The 12,948-nt window shown below is 53.6% G+C and overlaps 4 protein-coding genes and 1 non-coding gene across 5 annotated transcripts; 3 read left to right on the top strand and 2 right to left on the bottom strand.

Annotated features, from left to right (window-relative positions):
- Nucleotides 1-145: 145 nt before the first annotated feature.
- On the top strand, nucleotides 146-1,774 carry MFIFM68171_01697 (uncharacterized protein; the record flags this gene model as incomplete). Its single annotated transcript, XM_071057119.1, has 5 exons — nucleotides 146-221; nucleotides 283-601; nucleotides 680-1,027; nucleotides 1,118-1,586; nucleotides 1,658-1,774. The coding sequence occupies 5 exons, from the start codon at nucleotides 146-148 to the stop codon at nucleotides 1,772-1,774; spliced, it is 1,329 nt and encodes a 442-aa protein (XP_070913220.1).
- A 1,826-nt stretch (nucleotides 1,775-3,600) lies between these two features.
- MFIFM68171_01696 (uncharacterized protein) lies at nucleotides 3,601-4,123 on the top strand (the record flags this gene model as incomplete). The annotated part of the gene is made up of 2 exons (XM_071057118.1): nucleotides 3,601-3,790; nucleotides 3,846-4,123. 2 exons carry the CDS (start codon nucleotides 3,601-3,603, stop codon nucleotides 4,121-4,123), a joined length of 468 nt encoding a protein of 155 aa, XP_070913219.1.
- A 640-nt stretch (nucleotides 4,124-4,763) lies between these two features.
- MFIFM68171_t9 lies at nucleotides 4,764-4,837 on the bottom strand. The gene has a single exon. It is a non-coding gene; the product is annotated as a tRNA-Asn (tRNA).
- A 1,093-nt stretch (nucleotides 4,838-5,930) lies between these two features.
- On the bottom strand, nucleotides 5,931-8,106 carry MFIFM68171_01695 (uncharacterized protein; the record flags this gene model as incomplete). The annotated part of the gene is made up of 6 exons (XM_071057117.1): nucleotides 5,931-6,210; nucleotides 6,316-6,446; nucleotides 6,505-6,831; nucleotides 6,895-7,301; nucleotides 7,367-7,545; nucleotides 7,598-8,106. 6 exons carry the CDS (start codon nucleotides 8,104-8,106, stop codon nucleotides 5,931-5,933), a joined length of 1,833 nt encoding a protein of 610 aa, XP_070913218.1.
- Nucleotides 8,107-11,484: 3,378 nt separating this feature from the next.
- On the top strand, nucleotides 11,485-12,293 carry MFIFM68171_01694 (uncharacterized protein; the record flags this gene model as incomplete). Its single annotated transcript, XM_071057116.1, has 3 exons — nucleotides 11,485-11,591; nucleotides 11,667-11,809; nucleotides 11,881-12,293. The coding sequence occupies 3 exons, from the start codon at nucleotides 11,485-11,487 to the stop codon at nucleotides 12,291-12,293; spliced, it is 663 nt and encodes a 220-aa protein (XP_070913217.1).
- Nucleotides 12,294-12,948: the final 655 nt, after the last annotated feature.

Here is a 12,948-nt window from a genome sequence, read left to right as displayed (position 1 = left end):
CATGCCAGCTGAGTTAGAGGTAAGATAGGGCCACGATTGCCGGGTCCGGCCGACCATATCAAAGCCTTTAACAATAATTAGGCACTCTCATCCGAGCTGACAGCCCTGCCAACGAATCAAGTGCAACGAAGCCGGGCCCGACATCATGAGCTCGCAGCAAGATCAGGTGCCAGGCGTTCCTTACTCGAGAGTTGTGTCTCCCCACAACCCTCCTCTGCGGGGTATGTGTGCCATTGTCTTGCGCTTCGTGCCGTTATTGTACTCACGCCTTGTCGACAAAAGTCATCATAGTTGGTGCCGGTCTGGGCGGCTGTGCAGCAGCCATTGCCCTCCATCACCATGGACACGAGGTCGTCGCTGTTCTCGACAAAGTCCGCAACTTCCACAGACTCGGTGACTCACTTGGGCTGGGAGAGAATGCGTACAGACTCCTTGCTCGATGGGGTTGCAACATTAGGGAGATCCAAGAAATCGGCAACCAAGCGCCCACCATGAAGATCCGGCGATGGCATGACGGCAAGGTACTGGCCGAGCAGCCGCTGATGGACATGGCTGGCTACATTGGCCACCGGGGCGACTATCATGACACTTTCCTCAAGTGGTATGTGCAAGCAGCGTCTCACTTCTGTCTCGCAACTTGCTACGGTACCCGAGACAAGCGGCATTGACTCATTTCCAGGGTCCGCGAGCGCAACATTCCCATCCGCATGGGTTGCGACGTGACGTCCTACTGCGACTCTGACTCCACACCCTCGCTAACCCTCGCCTCGGGCGAGACCTTGACCGCAGACATCATCGTGGCCTGCGACGGCATCAAGTCCCTCGCCCGGCATCTCGTCCTCGGCGCCCAAGACGACCCGGTCTCGAGCGGGTACGCCTGCTTCCGCGCGTATTTCGAGCCGAGCGAGGAAATGAAGGCGGACCCGTCCCGCAACGCTTTTCTCGGCGAGGACTCAGTCAACTTCTGGATTGGGCCCGACACGCATGTGGTTCAGAACACGTTACGTGGAGGACGAGAGTTTAATTGGTAAGTTTAGTCGACAGGAACCCGGCATCGACGCTCCCCCCCCGGAACAAGGTCAAGGAGATCCGCTGATGTGAGCCTGCTTCTCTTCAGGATCCTGACGCACAAAGACGACGGCGACGTCCCAGAATCCTGGTTCCAACCAGGCGACATGGACGAAGTGCGGCGCCTGGTGGCCGACATCGACCCCGCCATCCGCGAGGCTATCAAGTCGACCGACAAGTGTCTCGACTGGAAGATCTGCTACCGGAAACCGCTTCCGACGTGGGTATCCCCGCACTCACACCGAATTGTGCTGCTTGGGGACAGCTGCCACGCGCATCTTCCGACCTCGGCGCAGGGAGCGAGCCAGGCGACCGAGAGCGCCGGGGTGCTGGCCGTGTGTCTGAGTCTTGTGGGGAGGGACGAGGTCAGGGTCGCGACAAGGGCGTATGAGAAGCTGCGGTTCCCGCGGGTCCGCGTCAGTCAGACACATGGCGAGGACCTAAGGGACCGGTGGCATAATGTGTTGAAGAATGTGGATGGTGATGTCGACATTGACCCGGAGATGGTAAAGATCAAGGTAGGCTACATTTTGGAAAACAGGATTTCCCAAGCTTGGGAGTGGAGAGACAGCTAACGGCGGCATGTTAGAACCGACCCTTGTACGCCTTTGACTCGGAGCAGGATGCAAGGGACAAATGGGGCGAGGTTTCATCAAGAGTGCGGAGTGAGTTCGCCAGAGGCAAGATGGAGCCATTGTGTGATTAGAACGCACAGAGATAGGTCTTAAAATTCAGGGCATGCTAGCATCATAATAGACACTTGCACGCCCTACTCGGCAAACGTTGGCTGCGAGGCCTTAGGATGGGGCTCACGATAGTTGAGAGCTAGAGCACTATGGAGGCACTGGAACTGTTTGTTACGGGATCAACAAGGTTTGTAACTCATAATAACCGTAGAGCATACCGTGAAATCGGACGACCCATGCGGATACAGAGCAGACGCTTGGCTTTGCCGTTTTAGTGTAGCCCCCTTCTGAGCCCGTACAAAATGAACAAAAACGAGCCAAAATGTATGTTCCTCCTTTGTTCAAGGCTGGATCAATGGAGACATACGTATCACCATGCCCAACTGTGTACAAGAACAAAGTTCAATGTATGCTCGATTCGAAGGACAGCAAGGGTAAGATCTAGCCCTATTGTCTCATTACCCGAGCAAGATTAGGACGATGGGAAGAGCGGGGGAAAGCGCGAGAAAGCAACCGCCAGCAGCATCCTTCGTGAGGGATGACATGAGATGGCCGAGACAACGCTATACGACGGGTAGTAGCCGAGCTATAACGCTCTTGACGAAAAAGTGATAGAGATGGAAGGAGAAATGAAGCCACTCAGAGAGCCGGAATTTTATCAACAGCGGCTCGGTCATTCTGTTACCACCTCCGATGATGTCGGCTTCGGGTTATCTAACGCGCGCGGTACCAGACTGTCGTCGGAAAATTAAACAGAATAAGGAATTGAAACGACATTGAAATCAGCGTTCCATGTCCTTCGCGTTTGAAGGGATTTCTGCCGACTGTTTGGGACGAAGAATGGTGAAGTGGTAGGATGGCATGCCAGCGTTGTTGCCGGCTCATGATTCATGAGCCCGATAAGTAGAGGCGGAGACACAGCTCGGCTTGAAGTGAGGGGAGGTGCGTGCGCTCTGACCAAGTTCGGATGACCCCTCCAAAGATCACGGCAAGCAGCTCAACCGCTCAGGGCACACGGTTCATCTGCCGGGACAACTGACGGCAGAGTAATCGTGCTTGGGGAGAATTGCGTATTAGGCTCTCCGTCCCTCTCCGCGCCGATCAATGCAAGAGTCTCAACTTCGGTCAGCAGGAAACCGATGCTGTGGTGATATGATGAATAATTCCTATCGCCTTGGAGGGCCGCAGCATCCGGGTTATTCTTGCGCCGGCGCGCTTGCCGTCACACAGAAGCATTGTGCATGAGCCACCACTTCTTCGCATAGGCCGGACGCTGAATTACGATGTGCCGTGACGTACATGCTACAGCGATATAATAGGCATCGACAAGCTAGGATACTTAGAACCGAGCCGGTGACCGCGAGTTAGAAATGGTCTACGACCCAACCTCCCTTAGACGGCCTCTTCTCCAGAATGAAATTCATTACAGAGTTCCCTACATGGCCTCACATAGATGATGGAGCTCATCAAATCCATCTGCAACTCACTCAAAACCGATAAACTAATCATTTCTCTTGCTGTCCGTTCTCCCCAAATGAGTTGTTAGCTGAAGTTAGCTGAAGTACCCATTCTGGAATTATAATTACTTAGTTGACTCGCGTTGTGCTTGAGCAGCCAGTCACATGGCAGACTCTTGATTCTATGCGGCATGCGAGTAACCCAAAGCTCCTAAGCTTTGCTTATGTCATTTAGATTTGAACTGTGCTCTCCGGACGTCCGGCGCCCCGGACTCGGGTTGTTATCGGGGCGCCCGACGGTTTCCACCCAAGTCCCGGTTACCTCGTCGCAGCGACAGACCTCACAAGATGCATTGATACAATCTCGAAGCTGCCAGAATTCTCACAACATGCACATAGCGGCGCAGGAGTCGCACCACGTTTCCGTCCTAGCGGGGCAAGGCGAGATCATCAAACTGCGTGCCGCCGTCAAGAGCCTAGCGACGCGAGAAAACACTTCCACAGCTGAAGTGCTGCTCGCCTGCAAAGACGATTTCCAGCAGACAGCAGCGCACATAGCGGCCAAGTCCGGCCAGACACGTACAATACGCCCGCCCTTAGCTTGGTCGCTGGATGGCACTGACAAGTAAAGCAGGCTCTATACAGACGCTCGCTGAGCTTCTCGACACAGACGAGAACAAGGCGACCTACTTTAATATGGCCAACCGCTTCTCAGGCGACCGGCCGGTGCACACAGCTATGCGGCACGGGTTCTTAGACGTTTTGAAGGTCCTGGTAGCCAATGGGGCAGATCCGACGGTGAAGAACCGCTTCGGGGATATGGTGGTGGACTATCCCGGCGACTTTGAGCCAGAGGAGGTGCAGCAGGTGCTCGATGAATACCGGGATAGAATATCCCGGCGGGCATCTTGAGGCGTTGGGAGACGCATGACAGTAGGTGGTAGACATACACACCTACCAATCCAGTCACAACTGTGTCATCCCGAGACGCGGTCACGCATCCCAACTAAATTTCCTGTTCTACATCACATCGAGGTCCTCTCCGAACTTACCATTGCCTTATATCTACATCGCGGAGAGGCGATACCGTAGCACCGGAACTTATAGCAACCCCACCTCACATTCTGCTTACCCCCTCGTTTTTGCTCTAGGTTCAAGGTTGTTGGAGATGGTGGTTGAGTGATGGAGGAGGGATATAGGATTAGGGTCATGGCTTGGATTTGCCAGTAGAACAGAGGTAAAGAGATTGAAAGTATGGGAGAAGAAATACTTGTGCATGGTTCAGAGACGCTTAAAAGTCCAGTTTCGCTTAGGAAATCGCACTCTTTTGGGGTTTAAATAATTTTTAGATTTGATACGTGGAATATATTACGGGCCCAATACCATAGTAACATAGCAAACGCTTAATGCCATCTTAGTCCGCCGTTCCTGCGAGAGTTACGATGCGATGCAAGGAAATGGAACTGAGCACGGAGCCCACTCTCAAACATCAAACCACAAATAAACAAAAATGATCCACATTCTTCATCAAACGATGAGAGATGAGATAACTCTCCTCCGGGAAGGCTCGAACTTCCAACCTCCTGATTAACAGTCAAACGCGCTAGCCAATTGCGCCACAGAGGATGTGGGACGGGCTGTGGAGTCCTGGGGAGCGCACGAGGTGTTGTGTTTCTGAGGCAACACGACTCGGCGGTGTGATTGAGTATCTTGGCGGATTTATCTGTTGTTGCATTGAGTTGCGGAGGATGGGGCTCACTCCATGATTTGAATCCCCTTGACTCGTCCCCCCGGTAAACATAAGCAGGACTTGTATCACGCTGAGACTTGCATGACTCGTTGTAACCAGAGCTTTCTGACTTCCTGCGATTGAGATGGTTACAGTAACATGCCATCTCACATAGCATGGTTGCCTTTGGGTGTTCTGAGTGCCGGCGTCTCTGAAATGCATGCAATGGTCACAATGCTCATTGTGTCGGACCGATGGAGGTCCATCGAGACAAGGTGCATGTGAATCAAAAAATTAATATCAAGCATACTCGGTAACAACAGCGTGGAGCCCACCCTGACAGTCATGTGCTATTGGATGGTGCGACATCAGAAGGGCCGTTCTTAACATATTCCTGGACAAAAAGCAACCTGCGCATCCGCCAATGCGGTTCTTGTAAATTGTAACGTCCGAGGTTGGGCCCTTGAGCGGAAGACATCACCGCATGTGCATCGCACCGACAACGAGGTCCTTGATAGTAATGACGTATTCAACATGCGGGGGAGTCTCGGACGGGGAAATTGCAAAGAACCCGAGCTCAAGAATATCAGGGCAAGGCCCAGCCGCGGGACTGAATCACATGGCACCTTCCCGTCTTGGAAGAGGGACGTGAGAAAAAAAAAAAAAGAAGAAGAAGAAACTTGAACTGGAAAAGGCGCAATAGCGGAAGATGCCGGCACTTAGTAAATGCGTTTAACCGCAGTTCAAGGAAAGTTCCATTCCTCCATTCCTGCTGCTAGGTATTCCGAAGGAAGATGAACTACCGATCGAGGAAGCAACGCCGTGCCTGGTGGTAATGTCCTCTGTGCCCCTGCGCATGTCATAGCTCTCTTCGCCATTTACCCCTCCTCTTTCTCCTCCTCCTCCTCCTCCTCCCCCCTCTTTAAGTCCTCCCCTCCAGCCCTGGTCCTGCAACCCCCGCCTCCCAGTTGTGCGTTGCATTCCCCCCATCTACACCCTAGACTTGGCGGTGTCGTACAGGGCCTGGATGTCCTCTCGCCACCGCTTCCTGTCAACGCGGACCACGCGCCGGTCATAGGTCACCAGCCCGTTGACCTCGGCCTCGACGTCCGAGGTCTGCGTGTACACGGCGCCGCTGCACGCAAACCGCTCGACCTGCTGGCGGAGCAGCTCGAGCAGCACGTGCGCGCGGTAGTGGTACGAGTCGATCCCGGCGTGTATCTCGTAGGTTTCGTTGATCGTCCTGAGCGCGGTCTCGATTGGCCAGAGACTGGTGAACGGGAGGGGGAAACCAGGTTAGTTTGCCATGCCAGGTGATCTGTAGGATGATCCGCGGGGAAGAGTGTGGGTAGGGGTTCGGGAGATTGGTACGTACTTCTCATCTGCCGGGCGAATGCCGATTCCGCCAAACTCGCCCTGGAGACCAATCCGCTTGGGGTCGTACATAGAGGTGGGGAGGGAGAAGTAGGGCGCACCACACTGAGGCTCCGCGTAGTGGTGGTTATCCTGCGCAACATATGTTAGTCATCGCGGTGTGTATGTGGGTGTGTGTGTAGGTACTTACCGAGAAATCACCAGCCCCGTGATCATGCCAGCCTGAGACAGCATCAATCAGCCGGGTTGGGTCCAATGCCCGGATCCGCTCGGCGATCGCAAACTCTGGGTGGTAGTCGACAATCTGGCCCCACCCTTCGTTGTAGATCATCCATGTAACGATGCTAGGATAGCTCTTGTGCTCATTGACCATGATCTCGAGCTGGCGCTCAAACTCCTGTTGCTGGGCCTCGGTGGGCCGCGCGCCGTCGTGCACCCGCATCGAGACCATGTCTTGAATGACGAGGAGGCCTAGCCGGTCGCAGGCTTCATACCAGAGGTCGGGCTCGATTTTAATCTGTAGGACGCGGTGAGCAAAAGCCGAGAGATTCCGAAGTTGGATGTTGGGGTAGTATCTCACATGCTTCCGGACCATGTTCATCCCGAGATCTTTGATGACCTCAAGGTCGTAAACCATCGCTTCCAACGTCGGAGGCAGGTGAAGACCGTCCGGCCAATATCCCTGGTCAAGCGGGCCGAACCAGAAGACGAATTCGCCATTCAGCAGCGGGCGCTCAACTCCTTTGATCACGCCACGCGAGACAGTGCGGAACCCGGTGTAGCTCTGGATCTCATCGGACCCCATCTTCACTGTGATGTTGTACAGAGTGGGCGAATCCGGAGACCACAGCTTCGGTGAGTCTACCTTGAAGGCGAAAGGCTCGTTTGATACCGACTTATGGGAGGCGACTACATTGCCTTCCGCGCTGATGACCGAGATCTCGACGGGCGTGCTTTCATTGTGGCTGCTGTGGACAGTGACGGCAACTGGGTTCTTGGTTAGCACCTAGCCACCGCCAAATCATCGTGGTGGTTCTCGAAGGGGCACTTGCCATTTCCGTCCATGCCGGCGGCGACATCCATGGTTGCGATGTAGGTTTCGGGAACGCTCTCAAGCCATACGGTCTGCCAAATTCCGCTGCAGGGAGTGTAAAAGATGTGGTGAGGCCGCTTGGTCTGCTTCCCTTGAGGGATGCTCTGGTCGTCCGTAGGGTCAAACACAAACACAAGCCTGGCATGGGCCTTAGTGATCCGTACACGCAAATGCGGAGATGAAGACTCACAGTTCATTGGAGCCATCCGGCTTGAGGTGCTCGGTAATATCGAAAGTGAAGCGCGAGTAGCCTCCGCGGTTGAAGCCAACCTCTTGTCCATTGAGGAATACTGTAGCTTCATAGTCGACGGCCTCGAAGTTGAGCAAGATGCGATTGTTCTCAATCCAGCTCGGATCGACGGTGAAGTTTCTGCCAAACCACATGTGGATCACGCCTTGGACCATAAGACCAGAGATGCCGCTCTCAATGCAGGAGGGGACCAGGACCTCCTTCTCCAAAGGTAACGGCGGCCTGTTGGCAATATCGCCGGCGCCGGCAGCAGCCTGGTAGGTCCAGATTCCATTCAGGGAATTCCAGGAATCGCGGCGAAGCTGTGGACGAGGGTACTGTGGCCAAGGATTGGTTCCGACTCTGTCGGTCCAGGGTGTGTCGAGCGGAGGCGGCAGGAGACGATAGGGTTCTGCTGCATTGACAGACGCCCAAAGGAGGGCGAACAGAGAGAGGAATCGTATAAGCATGACGATGTGTGGTTTCTGGTGGACTACTAGTATCCAGGAAAGTGTACCTTAGTCAAGGGAGTGTGTGGACGGACGGGGAGAGCTTATCAAGGCGATTGAGGGTGAAGTTAAAGCGAAGAAATAAAGCCAAAGAGCGAGCAGGGTTTATATTCAAAGACCTCACCACGGCAAGCAGCAGACGTGAAGGAGGGCCGACTTTAGACGGGGCAGGGCCGGGCAAGGTGCCCTTCTCTAGCTCATTAGGTGAAAGAGCAGGTAATCAAGCCGCACCCCGCAAACCTTATTCTCCAGGGAGTAAGTCATGGATCCCTGGACCAGGCCGTTTGCTGCCGAGGGAAAAGGGCCCGTTTGTGATCGGCCTGGTCACAGGGTAGCATTGTGGTGTAGGGGACCGGCCGAAGCGGCAGCTAACAGCATAAGTAGATCCCAAGAGGGGGCCCGCGTGCTTTGTAAGTTGCAGCTTCCCAGTTGGGATGCGATGAGACATTCGTGGAGAACCGGCAGTTTAGTGCCAGAACTAACGGGGTGCCGTTGTTTCTCCCTATGCGCCGAGGAAAACGGTCTGTGTGACGGTTGTCAGCATGGCCAAGAAAATCGGGACGAACAAGCAGGACGAGAGCACCGCTCATGTGGTGCGAGCACGGCATTTGCGTGTCGAATATGTGTCGAGCGGCTGAATCCCGTTGGCCAGAGAACTAAGGTCAGACGGACCGACGGTCGTACAGCTACGCTCTCGCTACCTCGCTGCAACACACCGGCTGTCCTACACGGTCATTGCCAGTCAATCGGTGACTACCTTAATCAATCAACATAAAGCACTATAGAGCATAGACCCGCAAGCCGGCGGCAAGACATTTAATACTAGGTGTTTGGTCAAAAACCCCAGCTGTGCGTTTTGCCAAGCGCGACCGTCCCGTCTTCCTGATAGGGCGCTGGTTTGGGCCATACGGAAGCGTCAGCATGAATAAATTCGTTCAGTTGGCGGCTCAGCCTGCATGATCATGTGCAACGGGCCTATCGGATCGCCAAAGGTCCATGACGTGGGTGCCAAAGGCACAACAGGGAAAGCCATGGCTTCGGCAGGAAGGGAGCACAACTTGCGCCTGCAAAACCCCTGCCTACAGAGTGTGGATGTTGGCATTTCGGGCCGTTGCCGAATTTCAACTATGCTCAAGCAATTCCATCGCATTCATCCTCCGCGCCATCGTTACCACAGGCTTCCGCATCCTCAGCAGCCCAGGATGGGTCGACTTCGGTTGCTGCGGAACTACCTAACTTTTAGCGGGGATTGTGCGCTGGACGCAAGTCAATGCTATTGAACCGATGCTTGGCGAATGGCGACCACAACCTGCTCTATTCCATAGCGCCCGAAGCAACCTGCCGCTCGAGGTTTCTAGTCTCCATTGTTTTTGCCCGGTCAACGTCAGTGGGACGGGAGAGAAATCACCGACATTTCCTTTATGCTGTTGTGACTTTCTGGGACATCTTGGATATGTGCGAGTCTTACACCCTGAGCGGGGAGCTTACAGGTGCTGCGCCAACAATTCAAGGCTTTCAGTAATACCCTGCTCTCAGCTAATTCACGTCCCAACCGTTCGGGTGATTCAGTGTAGTTACTGATTGGAAGCATTGATCGCGATTAATATGCAGATAAGTTTGGTCAGACTTATGAGAGACGATGACATAGATTGCTTTCAACTTTCAAATCATCAACAGGAGAGATGCCCTTGGGTAAAGTTCCAACACCCCAGCTACGTATACCCTGATACTTATCCGACATGACGGTTCTGAGTGCACAGGTTGGCAAGAACACGCGGGTGCTACCGGAGCTCTGCTGCTCCCACAAATAGCGTATTGACAACCCACTTACAGAACTCCTTAACGTAATACTTGGCGCATGGCTCATGCAAACAGCAGGGCCAGGCATTTTTCCTCGCAAACGCTGCTTGTTGTTAGCGCCCATCATCTCCTTCCACGTCCCCCTTCTCACACTTCACCACCCTGTAGAAATGAGAAGTGCTGTCCAAGTACCGCCGCCCAATTTCGAACCCACAGCAAATCAAACGAAGCCAGGTTCCACCGCGGTAGTTAGGGCCAAGGCGCAGACCTCCTCGGCTGACGAACCCCATTCTCTGATTACAGGTAGGTACCTACATATGAGATGCACCAGGTGCATCTACGAAGGCCGCAGAATTAGTAACGCGCACAAGACCGTTACAGAGGAACAATATCCCGTATTCAAAGTCCCCCATCTGCTATCCACTGCCCTCGCTCTGGATATTCCCCCACCCTATCCGCCCTCCCGAATGGGATGTTAAACAGAACCTTGAAGCCTTAATCAGGTTGCTGGTATTGCTCCATAATTTACTTCAACCGCGTCATAATTCATACTAATACGTACAGTTACCGTAGGGTTAGGTCCGTTATCCGCCTCCTACGGAGCCCCTCTTTACGTACCCATCAGCCCCATAATACGCTGCCGTCTTTTGTGCACTCTTTGTCCTGCCTAGGCTGCCGTAACCCACGTTTGTCCCACCATCCATTACGGGTGACCTAACCATAGAAGCAACCACCAAGCGTGAGGTGAATTCGGAGGATTAAGCAATCGTGATGGGATCGTATGGTGACGGATCTTGCAGGATATTGACAAGGCAGAGTTCTCCTTGGTTTCCGTCCATATGGAAGTCTCGGAGTGGCTGAGTTACATCCGGCGCAGTGCATCGCTGGAATGCCAAGCATATTGTTCCTGGACATGTCGGATTGTTATGAAATCTCCGGCAATTCCACCCGACCCATGAAAGGAATCGGACAGAGCGTAGGGAACCCCTTCTCTCCCCCCGTCCCATCCGTCGTAGCTGTTGTTGTAGGGATGTTGGCAGAGTCGTCGGCGATGCCAAGGCGGCTGTGACCTTCAACTTTTGACAGACTTTAACCACATCAGCAACCAGCACTCCAATGGTTAAGGGCTTTGGCTTCCCGATGACGGAATTTCTATTATGTATCTGGCGTGTTGTAAAGCTCCGGACCTATAGATGAATCGGACCAGCCATTCCTATTGCTGGGGTTGTGTACAGCGTATATTTATTGGGCTCGCAGGGTTAAGCGTTGGCAAATCGCGTATTCAGCCAAGTAAGCAGCGTATTCGCGCACTGAGTGGGGATTGCCGGATTAGGGAGGTTCGCAATGGAGGCATATCCTCAAAGGCATGGACTCCTCGAAGTACATAAAGCAGTCGATGCCGTCCTCGACCGAGTCAATACCTTACTTGTCTCTGCATCAGGCTTCTGATTATAGATACCTTGATACGGTATTTTCAACCACCATCCCTCCATTCGCCAGACACTCAGTTCATCACCAAGTCTAATTCATCGAAAAAAAATGCTCTCCAAGTTCATCGCCAGCTCGGCCGCCATGGTAGCCTTGTCCTCCTTAGTGACGGCGGCTCCTCAACTTAGCATACCTGCTCAACTGCAGCTTGCCGACTCGTAAGTGCCGACGACTTACGAAACGCAACCCCCATCCCGACCTCCCCATATCTAATGCATATGCATCATATCTAGTGTTGCCGATAGATATCAGATCCTCCCCAATAACGAAGACTTCGTCTTTGATTTCAACACGGCTACTGTTCCCATCGCTAGCCGCAAGAACTTCCATGCGCTCGTCGGAACCGGCCTCTCTGTGACGGTCGGGAGAGCAGAGGGTGAGTGACGCACGAGAATCAGGCCCCCTCCCGGGAATATTCCAAGCTAATCGATACCATCACGACAACAGGCTGCAGCATGGCGGCGCTGCACATCCACCCGCGGTCCGCCGAGATCTTCGTCGTGCTCGAGGGCCGCATGTACACCGAGATGATTCCCGAGGGCGGCGTGGTCGACGCCGACGGCAAGCCGCGCGTGATCCGCACCGAGCTGCGCGCCAACCAGACCACCATCTTCCCCCAGGGCTCGTTCCACGCGCAGGTCAACCCGGACTGCACGCCCGCGCTTGCCGTGGCCGCGTTCGCCTCGGACGACCCCGGTGCGGCCCTGGTCGTGCCCCAGGTCTTCACCCAGACCGACGACTTCGTGCTAAGCTCGTTTGGCGACGCCATCTCACCCGAGGAGCTCGCGCGGTTCAGGGAGGCGATCCCCAAGGGCGCCATTCTCGAGGCGGCCGAGTGCCGTAAGAGGTGTGGGTTGTAAGGATGTGTAGTAGTACTAGCAGGTCTTTGCTCTTTGCTATTGGCCTGTTCGTTAGTACAAGCTCACGTACCCCACGCAGGAATGTTGTTGGTTGAGGGGATGAATTCAGGTTAAGGGAAATGTAACCGCCACTGTGGAAGACAGTGGGGGGGGGGGGGGGGGGGGGCGAAACCGAAGTCGAGGATAAGAGTTTTCAGTGCCTTTATAAGGCGTTCCGTTCTTTTACAACTAACTAGTTTCTACTATTCTTGTTTCTTATTTATTTTCTTATTAAAATAGTACAGAAATATACATCTATACCTACGTACCCATCAAAACAATGTGGAGGGCAAAGGTAGCTAAATACCATATAGACAAGATAGATACTAAGTCAGGTCAAGCGATACCTACAACAAATTGGGTTTCTGCAGCCTAAACAAGGTCAAAACAACATATACAGTTAGAGCGCTCTCTAATCAGAGACAGATTGCTTTGTACACCAAGAAAGCTCGTCAATTGAGCTTATAATAAGTATGGAAAGAGTATTGTATTGGTTGTCTTGTCTCAAGAGCAATGGTAAGGACAACCCTACTTATAGTGTAAAAGAAGAATGGGCCATCGGCGAGTTCCAGTCTCGAGAGCGTCGATCTAGTAATGTGGCTCTCTGATCAGAGGA

This window comes from Madurella fahalii, assembly GCF_045866475.1.
Source record: "Madurella fahalii IFM 68171 DNA, scaffold_1, whole genome shotgun sequence".
Classification (NCBI taxonomy): Eukaryota; Fungi; Ascomycota; class Sordariomycetes; order Sordariales; genus Madurella; species Madurella fahalii.
This window is presented reverse-complemented; position numbering and strand designations above follow the sequence as displayed.